General features: G+C 47.1%; 1 protein-coding gene across 5 annotated transcripts in view; it reads left to right on the top strand.

Annotated features, from left to right (window-relative positions):
* LOC129867960 (actin-binding LIM protein 3-like) overlaps positions 1 to 20,024 on the top strand; it is a 146,454-nt gene that overhangs the window by 72,457 nt on the left and 53,973 nt on the right. For all 5 annotated transcript variants that reach the window (XM_055941477.1, XM_055941472.1, XM_055941473.1 and 2 more), the window contains exons 3-4: positions 8,705 to 8,888; positions 19,665 to 19,777. In XM_055941477.1, coding sequence (XP_055797452.1) covers positions 8,705 to 8,888; positions 19,665 to 19,777 — 297 coding nt within the window. The remainder of the gene's footprint in view (positions 1 to 8,704; positions 8,889 to 19,664; positions 19,778 to 20,024) is intronic.

Genomic DNA, 20,024 nt, shown 5'->3' with positions numbered 1-20,024 from the left:
AAACGAGTGCTGACAGGCAACTACACATAGACAAGAACCCACGAAACCAAAAGGGAAAATGGCAACCTAAATAGGATCCCCAATCAGAGACAACGATAAACAGCTGCCTCTGATTGGGAACCAATTCAGGCCACCATAGACCTACATATACCTAGACATACCAAAACCCCTAGATATACAAAAAAAAACTAGACAATACAAAAACAAGCATACCCACCCTCGTCACACCCTGACCTGACCAAAATAATACAGAAAACATAGATAACTAAGGTCAGGGCGTGACACGTGCAGCATTAAACAGAGGGGGAAATTGTATGGACTCGAACACGTACATCCCTAGCATCCGCACGCGCAATCAGAGACACATACACAGATTTACTCAATGTCATTTCAGCCTCTTCAGATGTTTGCTACAATGTGTAATACAATCCTTATGTGATTGTATTTTCTTTACTCTGTGTGCATGCATACAGATACTCAATCCATGCATACAGATACCCAATCCATGCATACAGATACTAAATCCATGCATACAGATACTCAATCCATGCATACAGATACCCAATCCACGTAACGGGAGGCCAAGTCAACTATGACATCTTCTTCTTAGATGTAAATCTGCATTCTAGCTCCGAGTTCATATTGTTACCATGGCATCATTTCTGGTTTCTGCCGGTAACTATCAAACAATCAGTTTCCGTCCTCACTGCCTAACTTCCTCCTCTGGTGTGATCAGTGCTTTGTTGACAGGCCATTTCTTTGCTGTGGAATGGATGGCCAGGCAAGGTGTGGGCTAGAGTCCCAGTCCAGGCTAAACAGCTCTGTCTGTCTCTGTCTCTGTCTCTCTTTCTCTCTCTCTTTCTCTTTCTCTTTCTTTGTGGTCTGTATATTTCATCATTACATTGAGGATACTATCAACACCACAGGCCTTTTTGGGTTGGAGGGTTTATGTCTTTCTAGAAAAATCTCTCTCTCCTCTCAGAGGATGCAGGGGGGGGGGGGGGGGGGCAACCAATCCTTATCTGGTCCAGGTGAGGCGAGCTTGCCTGCCTATAGCTCTGCATTTCTTCAGGGTGGAGCTCATTAGCATAATACTCAGCATGCTTTGCAATTGTTAATTTTTACATATACATTTATATTTAGTTAATTTAGCAGACACTTTTATCACACCATAGTGCTATCAGACTTCTGATACAAAAATGTGAACCGCTATTTAAAAAAAAGAAAATACAAATATTTTGAAAATACAAATGACAGTTTTTTTTAAATACAAAATACATTGGAGTGTAGTTCAGCCCAGGTTAATTCAAATCACAAATAAAGACCCCACTGGCTGCTGCTACTGCTGCTAGCGTCTCCACGCCAAACTGATGCCAGGTCAGCCAGGAGAAGACCAGATGGGGTGGAGGAGGAAGACTCAATGACTTTCATATACATAGAAAACTGCCCATCTCTGGGACCACTGAGAAGGCCATAAAGACTAATTGCATGCCATACCATTACCAAGGGATGGGAGGGGAGGAGAGTAGAGGAGAGGAGAGGAGTGGAGGGGGGCTGTCAGGCCTGTCCTGCAGTGTGAAAATTTGAATTGTGTCTGTTGGCTGTTGATAAAAACCATCTCTCTCCCATCTTCCTCCTCCACCCCATCTGGTCTTCTCCTGGCTGACCTGGCATCAGTTTGGCGTGGAGACGCTAGCAGCAGTAGCAGCAGCCAGTGGGGTCTTTATTTTGATTTATTTATGGACTAACTTAATTATTCATTGGGCCAGATAGAGAGAATAAACTGTAGGGTGTGCAGATGTCACCGCTAGCCTTTCAAAAGCTTTTTCTCTGGTCATGAATGGGCAGTGATTTGTTTCGCTGGCTGGGGCTCAGGCTCTTTGATCAGTGAGGTTGATCAGTGAGACAAAGAGGAGTCAGTGTGTTCGTAGAATTAGAGGAATGGTGTAACTAACCGTAGTGCTGTTGATAGTCTCCAGATGTTGGCTACTGTATACTTGTATTTTCTATGGTCCAGATCAGGGTTTCCCAAACTGGGTCCTGGGGCTCCCACCTGGGTGCACATTTTGGTTTTTGCTCTAGCACTACACAATTAGCCAACGTTGATGATTTGAATCAGCTATGTAGTGCTAGTGTTTGACAAACCCTGTTCTAGATGTCTTCACTGAGGGGGGAAGGGAATAGATGATGGTGAAAAGAATCTCAGTTCTGCAAAATCATCTATTGTTTTCGCTCACATATCCCTTTCTTAACCTGTCTAGCCCCGGGGTTCCGCTAGTGGAACTCCTCCCACATTCCACTGAAAAGGCAGAGCGCGAAATTCAAAAAATATTTTGGAGAAATATTTAACTTTCACACATTAACAAGTCCAATACAGCAAATGAAAGATAAACATCTTGTGAATCCAGTCAACATGTCTGATTTTTAAAATGTTTTACAGCGAAAACACCACGTATATTTATGTTAACTCACCACCAAATCCAAAAAAGCACAGACATTTCTTTCACAGCACAGGTAGCTTGCACAAAACCAACCAAACTAACCAAGAACCAACCAAACTAAACAAGAAACAACTTCATCAGATGACAGTCTTATAACATGTTACACAATAAATCTATGTTTTGTCTACCGTCACAAATAGCACCGAAGCAGCCAGAGTAATTACAGACACCAACGTGAAATACCTAAATAATCATCAGAAAACATTTCAGAAAAATACATGGTGTACAGCAAATGAAAGACAAGCATCTTGTGAATCCAGCCAGTATTTCCGATTTCTTAAGTGTTTTACAGCGAAAACACAATATAGCATTATATTAGCTTACCACAATAGCCAGAAACACAAGCCATTTACCAGCAGCAAAAGTTAGCGATCGTAACAAACCAGCAAAAGATATATAATTTTTGACTAACCTTGATAAGCTTCATCAGATGACAGTCCTATAACATCAGGTTATACATACACTTATGTTTTGTTCGAAAATGTGCATATTTAGAGCTGAAATCAGTGGTTATACATTGTGCTAACGTAGCATCTTTTTCCCAGAACGTCCGGATATTTTTCTGACACTCACCTATTCTGACCAAATAACTATTCATAACCATTACTAAAAAATAGATGTTGTATAGGAAATGATAGATACACTAGTTCTTAATGCCATCGCCGTGTTAGAATTCTAAAAATAACTTCATTACGACATGCAGCTTACGTTATGGCGAGAGAGTGCCCAAAATCTGGGCGCAAACTATTAGTAAACATGTTCCGACAGATATATGAAATAGCATCATAAATGGGTCCTACTTTTGTTGAGCTTCCATCAGAATGTTGTACAAGGGGTCCTTTGTCGGGAACAATCGGTGTTTGGTTTTAGAATGGCATTTTTCCCTCTCGAATGAGCAAGCAAAAATAGCCAAGTGGCGCTAAGCTGTCCTTCGTCACCAAACGCAAAGAACGCAACACGTCTAAACTCCCGAAAAAAATTCAATAATCTAATAAAACTATATTGAAAAAACATACTTTACGATGATATTTTCACATTTATCAAATAAAATCAAAGCCGGAGATATAAGACGTCTATAACGATTGTTTTTCAGAAGCCAATACTGGTGAACTTTATGCGCTTCCTGAACAAACGAATTCTGGGGTCATGTCATTCCAAGCTGTCTCTTTTGCCCATAGAAAGGGATTGAGACCCCATTTCACCTCTCACAGCCTATTGACATCTAGTGGAAGGCGTATGAAGTGCATGTATAGTCATAAATCTCAAGCAAAATGATAGGGAGGGCCTGGAACAGAGCCTCGATTTGAGATTTTTCACTTTCTGACAGGAAGTTTGCTGCAAAATGAGTTCTGTTTTACTCACAGATATAATTCAAATGGTTTTAGAAACTTGAGAGTGTTTTCTATCCAATAGTAATAATAATATGCATATTGTACGAGCAAGAATAGAGTACGAGGCCGTTTAAATTGGGCACGATTTTCCCCCAAAGTGTAAATAGCGCCCTCTATTCATTTTCATTTGATTCATTTTCATGTATTTGATTCATTGTCATTTAATTGATTCCTTTGTTTTCATGGTTGGTAGAAATAACACCACCTGTGCTATTTAGTGCTTTATTGCTTCATTCAAATGTCACCAATGTGGGTGGGAGAAGTGGTACCCATGAATCATACAAATAATGTGTTGAAGTTAAAATGAGGCCAGGGCAAGTGTGGTTAAATTGCTCTTCCCTGATCTCACCCACACACACGGTGTCTCCCTGACTGGCAGCATGTGTAGCGAGGCGCCCCAGGTGGATGTGTGTGTCTTGTCCATGCTGCAGAGTGTTGTTGCCAGCCGGTGTTATTGGAGCGAGCAGCGAACAGAATCATGTTTCACTCCTCCTGAGGGCCGGTGGGGGTTGGGTTGTTGGTGGGGGTTGGGTTGGGTTGTTGGTGGGGGGGGGTGGGGGTTTGGGGGGGTTGGGGGTTGGTGGGGGTTGGGCGGGGTTGGGTTGTTGGTGGGGGGTGGGGGTTGGGGGGGGTTGGGGTTGGTGGGGGTTGGTGGGGGTTGGGTGGGGGCTGGGTGGGGGCTGGGTGGGGGTTGGGTGGGGGTTGGGTGGGGGTTGGGGGGGTTGGGTTGTTGGTGGGGGTTGGGTTGTTGGTGGGGGTTGGTGGGGGTTGGGGGGGGTTGGGGGGGGGTTGGGGGTTGGTGGGGGTTGGGTGGGGGTTGGGCGGGGTTGGGTTGTTGGTGGGGGGTGGGGGTTGGGGGGGGTTGGGTTGTTGGTGGGGGTTGGTGGGGGTTGGGTTGTTGGTGGGGGTTGGTGGGGGTTGGGTGGGGGTTGGGCGGGGTTGGGTTGTTGGTGGGGGGTGGGGGTTGGGGGAGGGTTGGGGTTGGTGGGGGTTGGTGGGGGTTGGTGGGGGTTGGGTGGGGGCTGGGTGGGGGTTGGGGGGGTTGGGTTGTTGGTGGGGGTTGGGTTGTTGGTGGGGGTTGGGGGGGGTTGGGGGTTGGTGGGGGTTGGGTGGGGGTTGGGCGGGGTTGGGTTGTTGGTGGGGGGGTGGGGGTTGGGGGGGTTGGGGTTGGTGGGGGTTGGGGGGGGTTGGGTTGTTGGTGGGGGTTGGTGGGGGTTGGGTTGTTGGTGGGGGTTGGTGGGGGTTGGGTTGTTGATGGGGGTTGGGTTGTTGGTGGGGGTTGGGTGGGGGTTGGGGTTGGGGGTGCTGTACCTGCGATTGTTCCTGTTCCTCCTCAGTCTCAGTCAAGCCCTCTGCACGACCACTACCTACAGACACTGAAGCAACACTGAGCAGCACTCATTATGGTGTCTGACGACACTACCAGTCTGACTATTCATACTCTGACTCTACTCATACGCTGACTCTACTCATATTCTGACTCTACTCATACGCTGACTCAACTCATACGCTGACTCTACTTATACTCTGACTCTACTTATACGCTGACTCTACTCATACGCTGACTCTACTCATACGCTGACTCTACTCATACTATGACTCTACTCATACTCTGACTCTACTCATACTCTGACTCTACTCATACTCTGACTCTACTCATACGCTGACTCAACTCATACGCTGACTCTACTTATACTCTGACTCTACTTATACGCTGACTCTACTCATACTCTGACTCTACTCATACTCTGACTCTACTCATACGCTGACTCTACTCATACGCTGACTCTACTCATACTCGGACTCTACTCATACTCTACTCATACTCTGACTCTACTCATACTCTGACTCTACTCATACTCTAAATCTATTCATACTCGGACTCTACTCATACTCTATTCATACTCTGACTCTACTCATACTCTACTCATACTCTGACTCTACTCATACTCTGACTCTACTCATACTCTGACTCTATTCATACTCGGACTCTACTCATACTCTACTCATACTCTGACTCTACTCATACTCTGACTCTACTCATACTCTGACTCTATTCATACTCGGACTCTACTCATACTCTACTCATACTCTGACTCTACTCATACTCGGACTCTACTCATACTCTACTCATACTCTGACTCTACTCATACTCATACTCTGACTCTACTCATACGCTGACTCTACTCATACGCTGACTCTACTCATACGCTGACTCTACTCATACGCTGACTCTACTCATACGCTGACTCTACTCATACGCTGACTCTACTCATACTCTGACTCTACTCATACGCTGACTCTACTCATACTCTGACTCTCTCTACGTCACTTGTGGACTATGAAGGGAATGATCAAAACCTGCTAGAATAGAATATCTGTCTCCTTTGATTGCTTTATTCAAAATGATCGTGCCGTTCATTCAGCAATAGGTTTGTAAGGCTGTTAGCCATTTGGAGAGATAGCATGTATGTATCTCTGTCCATGTCTCATAATGGTAATTCTCTATCAGCGGCAGTGAGGTGCTTTCTAGGCTACTAAACACTTTGCCTCAGGTACTGTCACACTCAGCTGGATCTAAAGCCAGTTAGCGTCTTCTTCTTTTTTACATGCACACTGTGGTTTGAGTTACAGCAATAGCACTGTTAATGGGCATCTACATGTCCACAGTTGGGTTAATGTGATTATACAGTGTGGCTGTGATCATTATATTGTAACGATGTGTGCTGAGAGTTCATGGAGGGAGAGTTTTAATAAAATGAACATAATCCAAAGCAAGAAACACTAAACAGCACACAGACATGAAACTGAAACAGAAACAATAACGCCTGGAGAAGGAACCAAAGGGAGTGACATATATACAGTATATATATATATATATATATATATATATATATATATATATATATATATATATATATATATATATATATATATATATATATATATAATGCCAACAATGGTGACAGGTGTGCGGCATAACGAGCAGCCTGGTGACCTAGAGCGCTTTGGAGAGAGCATACGTGACGGTACCCCCTCCCCAGCGGGTTCGGCTCCAGCCGCAGGACGCCGACCTAAGGACGATCCCGGGGATCAGGAGCGGGAGCACACATGATATATATCCACTTTTCAAAATCCTCATGTATGGGTTATAGTATTTAACCTTTGACTTTATAGGGGTCATGGGTCATACAGGCCGGGCTTATATAATGTACCGTAGTGACACACACACACACACACTGCCCATGTTTACCAAAGAGATGACATGTCATGGTTGAAATGTGACAGGGCCCCTCACAGTTCACTCAAGCCCTAATCAAACACTTCATGACACTGTCTGACCCATAAAACCCCTGCCTGAGGAACACTGCTTGTTCAAGCATGTTGTGTGTTCATGCTATTTCCAACGGAGGCTATTAGCCCATATTGCTCTGTACTGTTGAGACCATGCTTTTGACTACCGGTTACATTACATTGTTGTTGTTCCCTTTTCCTCTATTGTGTGTATATACCGTATATAAATATATATACAGAGCCTGATTAAGCACCTCTTCTACTCTTTTCTTCACTAACTCTAGACCAGCGAAGTTAATATCTCACGTCTGTTCTACTCTTTTCTTCACTAACTCTAGACCAGCGACGTTAATATCTCACGTCTGTTCTACTCTTTTCTTCACTAACTCTAGACCAGCGACGTTAATATCTCACGTCTGTTCTACTCTTTTCTTCACTAACTCTAGACCAGCGACGTTAATATCTCACGTCTGTTCTACTCTTTTCTTCACTAACTCTAGACCAGCGACGTTAATATCTCACGTCTGTTCTACTCTTTTCTTCACTAACTCTAGACCAGCGACGTTAATATCTCACGTCTGTTCTACTCTTTTCTTCACTAACTCTAGACCAGCGACGTTAATATCTCACGTCTGTTCTACTCTTTTCTTCACTAACTCTAGACCAGCGATGTTAATATCTCACGTCTGTTCTACTCTTTTCTTCACTAACTCTAGACCAGCGATGTTAATATCTCACGTCTGTTCTACTCTTTTCTTCACTAACTCTAGACCAGCGATGTTAATATCTCACGTCTGTTCTACTCTTTTCTTCACTAACTCTAGACCAGCGACGTTAATATCTCACGTCTGTTCTACTCTTTTCTTCACTAACTCTAGACCAGTGACGTTAATATCTCACGTCTGTTCTACTCTTTTCTTCAATAACTCTAGACCAGCGACGCTAATATCTCACGTCTGTTCTACTCTTTTCTTCACTAACTCTAGACCAGCGACGTTAATATCTCACGTCTGTTCTACTCTTTTCCTCACTAACTCTAGACCAGCGACGTTAATATCTCACGTCTGTTCTACTCTTTTCTTCACTAACTCTAGACCAGCGACGTTAATATCTCACGTCTGTTCTACTCTTTTCTTCACTAACTCTAGACCAGCGACGTTAATATCTCACGTCTGTTCTACTCTTTTCTTCACTAACTCTAGACCAGCGACGTTAATATCTCACGTCTGTTCTACTCTTTTCTTCACTAACTCTAGACCAGCGATGTTCATATCTCACGTCTGTTCTACTCTTTTCTTCACTAACTCTAGACCAGCGATGTTAATATCTCACGTCTGTTCTACTCTTTTCTTCACTAACTCTAGACCAGCGATGTTCATATCTCACGTCTGTTCTACTCTTTTCTTCACTAACTCTAGACCAGCGATGTTAATATCTCACGTCTGTTCTACTCTTTTCTTCACTAACTCTAGACCAGCGATGCTAATATCTCACCTGTGTGTCTCTGTGTGTCTCCAGTGTGTGGCTGTGACCTGGCCCGTTCAGGCTTCTTCCAGAAGGGAGGAGAGTACATCTGTACAGAGGACTACCAGCGCCTCTATGGCACCAAGTGTGACAGCTGTGAAGACTTCATCACAGGGGAGGTGGTCTCTGCGCTGGGGCGTACCTACCACCCCAAGTGTTTCGTCTGCAGCATGTGCAGGTAGGTTCTGCGGGGCCACACACACACACACACACTACACACGCACACACACACATATCCACTACATTGATCATCCACGCACACACACACATATCCACTACATTGATCATCACTGGCCAGTTAATGCACATCGCTCAGCGCCATGATAAAAGCACACGACTGAGAGGACAATGTTGGGATGTATATATATGTTCGATTGAATTATTGACTTGGCCATGAAGGCAAAAAATAGTGAATGATTTGTTTTATTGGGAGGCAGGCAGGTATTTAATCAGTGTTGAATTAAATTGATCAAGACGAGAATGCAGGTATATTCAGAGAACAAAGAAATGATCAAATGATCAGATGTTTCATCATATCTTCCAAGAGAAGGAACAGTTCAGTGAGGAGGGAAGTTGTCTTGAGAGAAGGGAAAAGGACATGCAGCTTCCTGTTTCTACTGGTCATGTTGGGAATCTACAGGTAACTGCCAAAACAATGGAAACACTTGAGTAAAGGAGGGATACAAAGTACATTGAAAGCAGGTGCTTCCACACAGGTGTGGTTCCTGAGGTAATTAAGCAATTATCCTCCCATCATGCTTAGGGTCATGTATAAAAATGTTGCGCAGGCCATTATTTTGGCTACCATGGCTATTCCCCCATAGGATGGCTATGCCCCCATCCACAGGGCATGAGTGGTCACTGAATGAATTAATGAGCAAGATAACGATGTAAACCATATGCCATGGCCGTCTCAGTCACCAGATCTCAAACCAATTGAACACTTACAGGGAGATTCAGGAGCGGCGCCTGAGACAGCGTTTTTTCACCACCATCGACAAAACACCAAATGATGGAATTTCTCGTGGAAGAATGGTGTCGCAGCCCTCCAATAGAGTTCCAGACACTTGAATCTAAAGTGCACTGAAGCTGTTCTGGTTGGTGGTGGCACAATGCCCTATTAAGACTCTTTATGTTGATGTTTCCTTTATTTTGGCAGTTACCAGTAGGCGCTCTGAGGAATTACAATGTCGAAAGCCCTCCGTCTGATTGGGTGGTTTACTGTCACTGTTTAAGAGTCTTTAGAGAGTGATTGAAGAGTTTCAGTTTGTCAGTGTGGTGGTGCAGTAGAGGTGGGGCTATTTTAAGGGTGCCATGAGAGCAGTTCCTTCTATACTGGTCTGTTTCTTGAGAACACCATGAGAACAGTTCCTTCTATACTGGTCTGTTTCTTGAGAACATCATGAGAACAGTTCCTTCTATACTGGTCTGTTTCTTGAGAACACCATGAGAACAGTTCCTTCTATACTGGTCTGCTGCTTGATAACATCCTGAGAACAGTTCCTTCTATACTGATCTGTTTCTTGAGAACACCATGAGAACAGTTCTTTCTATACTGGTCTGTTTCTTGAGAACATCATGAGAACAGTTCCTTCAATACTGGTCTGTTTCTTGAGAACATCATGAGAACAGTTCCTTCTATACTGGTCTGTTTCTTGAGAACATCATGAGAACAGTTCTTTCTATACTGGTCTGTTTCTTGAGAACATCATGAGAACAGTTCCTTCAATACTGGTCTGTTTCTTGAGAACATCATGAGAACAGTTCCTTCTATACTGGTCTGTTTCTTGAGAACACCATGAGAACAGTTCCTTCTATACTGGTCTGTTTCTTGAGAACACCATGAGAACAGTTCCTTCTATTCCTTCTAGCAGGTGGCACCAGGGCTGGACTGGGTTTAGAGTCTGACCCACAGTAGCCTCTCCACCGAGGGCATTGATAGGCTGATAGCGCTACTGCTTACATGGCCGTGCTTATATCCCATTATGCACAGATGTGTATGTTAATTCATGTATTTTCCACTGTTTGCAATTTATAGTTCACTCTATTCTTTTTTTTTTTTTTATCTCCTTTTCTCCCCAATTTTCGTGGTATCCAATCGCTAGTAATTACTATCTTGTCTCATCGCTACAACTCCCGTACGGGCTCGGGAGAGACGAAGGTCGAAAGCCATGCGTCCTCCGAAGCACAACCCAACCTAGCCGCACTGCTTCTTTAACACAGCGCGCCTCCAACCCGGAAGCCAGCCGCACCAATGTGTCGGAGGAAACACCGTGTACCTGTCCCCCTTGGTTAGCGCGCACTGCGCCCGGCCCGCCACAGGAGTCGCTGGAGCGCGATGAGACAAGGATATCCCTACCGGCCAAACCCACCCTAACCCGGACGACGCTAGCCCAATTGTGCGTCGCCCCACGGACCTCCCGGTCGCGGCCGGCTGCGACAGAGCCTGGGCGCGAACTCAGAGACTCTGGTGGCGCAGTTAGCACTGCGATGCAGTGCCCTAGACCACTGCGCCACCCGGGAGGCTAGTTCACTCTATTCTAATACATAATAATATGCTGACCTGACGGAGTATGGAGTTATGTCTCTTATGAGATGTAATTTGGGAAGATGCTTGACAGTGATCTGCAAAGTGATAGAGAATCTACCCCAATCAGTTATCTGGGGAAGCAATATATTATATTGACTGCTGGTACTGAGTCGTCCAGGTTAAAGGGCCATAAATCTTTACCGCAGATGGTCCTGCCATCGCTGCCTGTCCTGCTAGAGATGCTGACTCAGAGCTTCTGATGGTGGGAGAGGAGCAGACATTCTGTTCCGGCAGTCACTAGTCAGCACACTTAAAACACTCCTCATCCACCACAGATCATCCCGACTTCTCCCAAACCTCAATATGCAGGGCTATGCTGTGTTGCTGACAGAAGAATGTTTAACACTACTATCTATTGTTCATAACACACTGCCTCCTCTTTAGCACAGGCTCCCGAGTGGCACAGCGGTCTAAGGAACTGCACCTAAGTGCTAGAGGCGTCACTACAGACCCTGGTTTGATTCCCAGCTGTATCACAACCGGCCGTGATTGGGAGTCCTATAGGGTCGGCACGCAATTGGGCCAGCGCCGTTAGGCCGTCATTGTAAATAAGAATTTGTTCTTAACTGACATGCCTAGTTAAATAAAGGTTAAATATATATATATATTTTTTTTTAAACAGCATCTGTGTCCATATCCCAAATGGGCCTAAGGGTCCTGGTCACAAGTAGTGCACTATGTAGGGAATAGGTTGCCATTTGGGACACAGCCGATATGTTGGTTTCAATATTCAGCATGAAGATCACCCCTGCTGGCCCAGTTAAGCTGCTGTGGCCAAGCAGATATCCCCCTGCCTGCCTGTCTGCCTGCTTGCTATGTAGCTGGATACAGTATCTGTCCACAGGCCCATCATGTCTGTGAGCCTCCCTTCCTGTCACTGGATATTACCACTGAAACCCACAGTGCCACCAGTGTGTGTGTGTGTGTGTGTGTGTGTGTGTGTGTGTGTGTGTGTGTGTGTGTGTGTGTGTGTGTGTGTGTGTGTGTGTGTGTGTGTGTGTGTGTGTGTGTGTGTGTGTGTATAATGCAGAGCAGAGGTTGTGAACTGTTGTTATTTTTTGGTTTGTTTATCTGCGTTGTTTGTAACTTATTTTTTTACTATTTTTGTACATAATGTTGCCGCTACCGTCTCTTATGACCAAAAAGCACTTCTAGACATCAGGACTGTGATTACTCACTACGGACTAGCAGAATCCTTTTTCTTCTTTCATGACTCTGACGAGCCCGATGCGGAGGATATACGGCACCCTCGGGAACAGGCCCCGACCCCAGTGATCTGCGTGAAGAAGAGGCGTAGAAAGAGAGGCCGGAGAGCGGGCTGCCTTCTGAGAAGTTGGAGGCAATCGAATAAACCCCAACTTTCCTAAATTCTGCTAGCAAACATGCAATCTTTGGACAATAAAATGGACGAGTTACTGGGAAGATTAAACTACCAACGGGATATTAAAAACTGTAACGTCTTATGCTTCACGGAGTCATGGCGACAATATCAACGTACAGCTGGCTGGTTATACGATGGACCGGCAGGATAGAACAGCGGTGTCTGGAAAGACAAGGGGCAGTGGTCTATGTATTTTTGTAAATAACAGCTGGTGCAAGATATCTAAGGAAGTCTCGAGCTATTGCTCGCCTGAGGTAGAGTTTCTCATGATAAGCTGTAGACCACACTACCTACCGAGAGAGTTTTCATCTGTATTATTTGTAGCTGTTTACATACCACCACAGTCAGAGGCTGGCACTAAGACAGCATTGAATGAGCTGTATTCCTTCATAAGCGAACAAGAAAACGCTCACCCAGATGCAGCGCTCCTAGTAGCCGGGGACTTTAATGCAGGGTAACTTAAATCAGTTTTACCATATTTCTATCAGCATGTTAAATGTGCAACCAGAGAGAAAAGAACTCTGGACCACCTATACTTCACACACAGAGATGCATACAAAGCTCTCCCTCGCCCTCCATTTGGCAAATCTGACCATAATTCCATCCTCTTGATTCCTGCTTACAAGCTAAAATTAAAGCAGGAAGCAGCAGTGACTAGATCAATGCATTTGTTTTATTTATAAAGCCCTTCTTACATCAACTGATGTCACAAAGTGCTGTAGAGAAACCTAGCCTAAAACCCCAAACAGCAAGCAATGAAGGTGTATGTCACGATCGTGTTGACATGAATGAGAGGACCAAGGCGCAACATGATATGAATACATCTTCTTTATTTACAACGACGAAGATGAACACGAAACACTTAAACAACACTAACAAAAACAACAAACGATCGTGAAACTTCAAACGTAAGTGCACACACAAACTACTTATGTCGACATAGACATATACATATACAATGACCCACAAACAGCTAAAGCCTATGGCAGCCTTAAATATGGTTCCCAATTAGAGACAACCGAAACCAGCTGTCTCTAATTGAGAACCCATTCAGGCAACCATAGACTTTCCTAGAAAACTACACACCCATAGACACAGCTAGATACATACACTCAACACAAACCCATACACTACCACCAACACCACCTCTACCATATAAATACCCCCAAACACACACATACCCCATGTCACACCCTGACCTAACTAAAATAATAAAGAAAACAAATAATACTAAGGCCAGGGCGTGACATAACCCCCCCCCCCTTAAGGTGCGAACTCCGGGCGCACCAGCACATAGTCTAGGGGAGGGTCTGGGTGGGCGTCCTTCCACGGCGGCGGCTCCGGCACTGGTCGTGGTCTCCACCCCACCTTAGTCACTACCCGCTTACTTAGCCTCCCCCAAATGACCACCCTCCACATTAACCCCACTGGATTAAGGGGCAGCACCGGACTAAGGGGCAGCACCAGGATAATATAACCGCCCCAAAGCTGAGCTGGAGGCAGCGAAAGCAGAGAGGCGGCGATATGAGGAGCTAGCTCGGAGGCAGGAAAAGGAACCTACAAAGGATCTGGGCTACACTACGTGGGAGGAGATCGACAGGTGGGCGATCAACCCAGGGAGAGTGCCGGAGCCCGCCTGGGATTCTCTGGCGCAGTGCGAGGAGGGATACCGGCGAATGGAGGCAGCACGACGAAGCGGTAGGAAGCCTGTGGGAAAACCCCAAAAATTTCTTGGGGGGGGGGCTTAAAGGGAGAGTGGCTAAGTCAGGTAGGAAACCTGCGCCTACTCCCTGTAATTACCGTGGAGAGCGAGAGTACGGGCAGACACCGTGTTACGCAGTAGAGCGCACGGTGTCTCCTGTACGTGTGCATAGCCCGGTGCGGGTTATTCCACCTCCCCGCACTGGCAGGGCTAGATTGAGTATTGAGCCGGATGTCATGAAGCCGGCCCTACATATCTGGCCACCAGTGCGTCTCCTCGGGCCGGTTTACATGGCACCAGCCTTACGCATGGTGTCCCCGGTTCGCCTACATAGCCCGGTGCGGGTTATTCCACCTCCCCCCACTGGTCGGGCAACGGGGAGCATTCAACCAGGTAAGGTTGGTCAGGCTCAGTGCTCAAGGGAGCCAATACGCCTGCACGGTCCGGTATTTCCGGCGCCACCTCCCCGCCCCAGTTCAGTTCCACCAGTGCCTACACCACGTAACAGGCTTCCAGTGTGTCTCCAGAGCCCTGTTCCTCCTCCACGCACTCGTCCTATGGTGCGTGTCTCCAGCCCGGTACCACCAATTCCGGCACCACGCACTAAGCCTCCTGTGCGTCTCCAGAGTCCTGTGCATCCTGTTGCTGCTCCCCGCACTAGCCCTGAGATGCGTGTCCCCAGTCCGGTACCACCAGTTCCGGCCCCACGCACTAGGCCTAATGTGCGTCCCCAGGGTCCAGTATGCCCTGTTCCTGCTCCCCGCACTAGGCTTGAAGTGCGTGTCCCCAGTCAGGTGCCTCCAGTTCCGGCACCACGCACCAAGCCTACAGTGCGTCTCAGCCGGCCAGAGTCTGCCGTCTGCCCAACGGTGCATGAACTGCCTGTCTGCCATGAGCCTGCAAAGCTGCCCGTCTGCCATGAGCCTACAGAGCCTTCCGCCAGACAGGAGCAGCCAGAGCCTTCCGCCAGACAGGAGCAGTCTGAGCCATCCGTCTCCGCAGCGCCATCTGAGCCATCCGTCTCCCCAGCGCCATCTGAGCCATCCGTCTCCCCAGCGCCGTCTGAGCCATCCGTCTCCCCAGCGCCGTCTGAGCCATCCGTCTCCCCAGCGCCGTCTGAGCCATCCGTCTCCCCAGCGCCGTCTGAGCCATCCGTCTCCCCAGCGCCGTCTGAGCCATCCGTCTCCCCAGCGTCATCTGAGCCATCCGTCTGTCCAGAGCCATTAGAGCCGCCCGTCTGTCCCGAGCCGTCAGAGCCGATAGTCAGTCAGGAGCCGCTAGAGCCATTCATCAGTCAGGATCTGCCAGAGCCGCCAACCAGACAGGATCTGCCAGAGCCGCCAACCAGACAGGATCTGCCAGAGCCGCCAACCAGACAGGATCTGCCAGAGACGCCAACCAGACAGGATCTGCCAGAGCCGCCAACCAGACAGGATCTGCCAGAGCCGCCAACCAGACAGGATCTGCCAGAGCCGCCAACCAGACAGGATCTGCCAGAGCCGTCAGCCAGCCATGAGCGTCCAGATCTGTCAGCCAGACATGAGCGTCCAGATCCGTCAGCCAGACATGAGCGTCCAGATCCGTCAGCCAGCCATGAGCGTCCAGATCCGTCAGCCAGCCATGAGAAGCCGGATCCGTCAGCTAGCCATGAGCAGCCAGATCCGTCAGCCAGCCATGAGCCGTCATCCAGCCAGGATCTGCCCCTTATCCTGGTGCTGCCCCTTATCCTGGTGCTGCCCCTTATCTTGGTGCTGCCCCTTAGTCCGGTGCTGCCCCTTAGTCCGGTGCTTCCCCTTGGTCCGGTGCTGCCCCTTAATCCAGTGGGGTTAATGTGGAGGGTGGTCATTTGGGGGAGGCTACGTAAGCGGGTAGTGACTAAGGTGGGGTGGGGACCACGACCAGTGCCGGAGCCGCCGCCGTGGAAGGACGCCCACCCAGACCCTCCCCTAGACTATGTGCTGGTGCGCCCGGAGTTCGCACCTTAAAGGGGGGGTTATGTCACGCCCTGGCCTTAGTATTATTTGTTTTCTTTATTATTTTAGTTAGGTCAGGGTGTGACATGGGGTATGTGTGTGTTTGGGGGTATTTATATGGTAGAGGTGGTGTTGGTGGTAGTGTATGGGTTTGTGTTGAGTGTATGTATCTAGCTGTGTCTATGGGTGTGTAGTTTTCTAGGAAAGTCTATGGTTGCCTGAATGGGTTCTCAATTAGAGACAGCTGGTTTCGGTTGTCTCTAATTGGGAACCATATTTAAGGCTGCCATAGGCTTTAGCTGTTTGTGGGTCATTGTATATGTATATGTCGACGTAAGTAGTTTGTGTGTTCACTTGCGTTTGAAGTTTCACGATCGTTTGTTGTTTTTGTTAGTTTTGTTTAAGTGTTTCGTGATCATCTTCGTCGTTGTAAATAAAGAAGATGTATTCATATCATGTTGCGCCTTGGTCCTCTCTTTCACGTCAACACGATCGTGACAGTGTAGAAGCACAGTGGCTAGGAAAAACTCCCTAGAAATGCCAGGACCTAGGAAGAAACCTAGAGAGGAACCAGGCTATGAAGGGTGGACAGTCCTCTTCTGGCTGTGCCGGGTGGAGATTATAACAGAACATGGCCAAGATGTTCAAATGTTCATAGATGACCAGCAGGGTCAAATAATAATAATCACGGTGGTTGTCGAGGGTGCAACAGGTCAGCACCTCAGGAGTAAATGTCAGTTGGCTTTTCATAGCCGATCATTCAGAGTATCTCTACCACTTCTGCTGTCTCTAGAGAGTTGAAAACAGCAGGTCTAGGACAGGTAGCACATCCGGTGAACAGGTCAGGGTTCCATAGCCGCAGGCAAAACAGTCAACATTCACAAGGCCGCAGGGCCAGACAGATTACCAGGACATGTACTGCGAGCATGCACAGACCAACTAGCAAGTGTCTTCACTGACATTTTCAACCTCTCCCTGTCCAAGTCTGTAATACCAACATGTTTTAAGCAGACCACCATAGTGCTTGTGCACAAGAACACTAAGGTAACCTGCCTAAATGAATACCGACCTGTGGCACTCACGTCGGTAGCCATGAAGTGCTTTGAAAGGCTGGTCATGGCTCACATCAACGCCATCATCCCAGAAACTCTAGACCCACTCCAATTTGCATACTGCCCCAACAGATCCATAGATGATGCAATCTCTATTGCACTACACACTGCCCTTTCCGACCGGGACAAAAGGAATACCTATGTGAAAATGCTATTCATTGACTACAGCTCAGCGTTCAACAACCTTAGTGCCCTCAAAGCTTATCAATAAGCTAAGGATCCTGGGACTAAACACCTCCCTCTGCAACTGGATCCTGGACTTCCTGAGGGCCGCCCCCAGGTGTTAAGGGTAGGTAACAACACATCCGCCACGCTAATCCTCAACACAGGGGCCCCTCAGGGGTGCGTGCTCAGCCCCCTCCTGTACTCCCTGTTCACTCACGACTGCACGGCCAGGCACGACTCCAACACCATCATTAAATTTGACGATGACACAACAGTGGTAGGCCTGATCACCGACAACAACGAGACATCCTATAGGGAGGAGGTCAGAGACCTGGCCGTGTGGTGCCAGGACAACAACCTTTCCCTCAATGGGATCAAGACAAAGGAGATGATTGTGGACTACAGGAAAAAGAGGACCGAGCACGCCCCCATTCTCAGCGACGGGGCTGCAGTGGAGCAGGTTGAGAGCCTCAAGTTCCTTGGTGTCCACATCACAAACGAACTAACATGGTCCAAGCACACCAAGGCAGTCGCAAAGAGGGCACAACAAAACCTATTCCCCTTCAGGAGACTGAAAAAATTTGGCATGGGTCCTCAGATTCTCAAAAGGTTCTACAGCTGCACCATCAAGAGCATCCTGACTGGTTGCATCACTGACTGGTATGGCAACTGCTCGGCCTCCGACCGCAGGCATTACAGAGGGTAGTGCGAACGGCCCAGTACATCACTGGGGCCAAGCTTCCTGCCATCCAGGACCTCTATACCAGGCGGTGTCAGAGGAAGGCCCAAAAAATTGCCAAAGACTCCAGCCACCCTAGTCATAGACTGTTCTCTCTACTACCGCATGGCAAGCGGTACTGGAGCGACTTGTCTAGGTCCAAGAGGCTTCTATACTGCTTCTACCCCCAAGCCATAAGACTGAACACCTAATCAAATGACATCCCAGACTATTTGCATTGCTCCCCCCCCGCCCCTCTGGAACGCTGCTGCTACTCTCTGTTATTATCAATGCATAGTCACTCTACCTACATGTACATATTAACACAATTACCTCGACACCGGTGCCCCCGCACATTAACTCTGTACCGGTACCCCCTGTATATAGCCCCGCTATTGTTATTTACTGCTGCTCTTTAATTATTTGTTATTCTTATTTCTTACGTTTTGGGGGGGTATTTTCTTAAAACTGCATTGTTGGTTAAGGGTTTGTAAGTAAACATTTCACACCTGTTGTATTCGGCGCATGTGACAAATACGATTTGATAATGTGGTGAAAGTTAAGGGGTCTGAATACTTTCCGAAGGCTGTGTGTGTGTGTGTGTGTGTGTGTGTGTGTGTGTGTGTGTGTGTGTGTGTGTGTGTGTGTGTGTGTGTGTGTGTGTGTGTGTGTGTGTGTGTGTGTGTGTGTGTGTGTGTGTGTGTGTCTGCATGGAGAGTTGCACTCTAATCGGTATTAATGTGAGTAGAATAGAGGCCAGGCCTCTGATGTCATTTCACTCTCTCATGTGCTACTAAGGAGACTCACATTGCCCTCCTTGACCAAACGAAGTGCCCCCGGCTCAAAAGGTTTTTCAGAAACGTTGTCTAAACATAATAGAATCCCATTGCTTGTATAAATAACCATGTCAATCACAACAAATCATCTTTAGTCTCAGACTGGGGTAGTTAGCTAGCGATACGTTAGAGAACGTTTCCAGAATGGCTGTATAGAACAGTACTGCTGTAGTTCTCTCTTCTCTGACTCCATAGTTAGATTCCACTGTCACTGATTGACTTTGTGACATGTTTAAATATGGCGCCACATGTACATTTTATAAACCTACTGGAGGATTTCCGGAGGAATTAATTTGGGGAATTTTACCACGTTTATACTTCATGCAAAATTACAAAACACAAAATGTGCAGTTGTGTAAAATAACGTTAGCTACCATTACACACGGTATACATACAGTATTAATGTGTCTACTGTGAGGCTTCGGGTTGAGCAGAATACATGTCTGATGTCTTCGTTTGACTTGTCTTGTTTTTCAGAAAGCCTTTCCCTATCGGAGACAGGGTGACCTTCTGTGGGAAGAAGTGTGTCTGTCAGCAGTGCTCCCATTCGCTGGTCAGCAACGCGCCGGTCAAGATCCACGGACCCAGCCGTAAGTCTCTAGATCAGAGGGTCACGTGCTCCTTCTCTGTTAACCATCAAACGTCACGTTCCGGTAATGCGCGTGCATTACTGGAACGTCTCGACATCTTCGACATCAAAAAGCTCTGTAGCAGACAGTTAACGCTGATGTTACTGGAACGTCTCGACATCTCGACATCAAAAAGCTCTGTAGCAGACAGTTACCGCTGATGTTACTGCAACGTCTCGACATCAAAAAGCTCTGTAGCAGACAGTTA

Source organism: Salvelinus fontinalis, chromosome 13 (genome assembly GCF_029448725.1).
Source record: "Salvelinus fontinalis isolate EN_2023a chromosome 13, ASM2944872v1, whole genome shotgun sequence".
Taxonomy (NCBI): domain Eukaryota; kingdom Metazoa; phylum Chordata; class Actinopteri; order Salmoniformes; family Salmonidae; genus Salvelinus; species Salvelinus fontinalis.
Note: the sequence above shows the minus strand (reverse complement) of the source record. Positions and strands in the feature narration are given on the sequence as shown.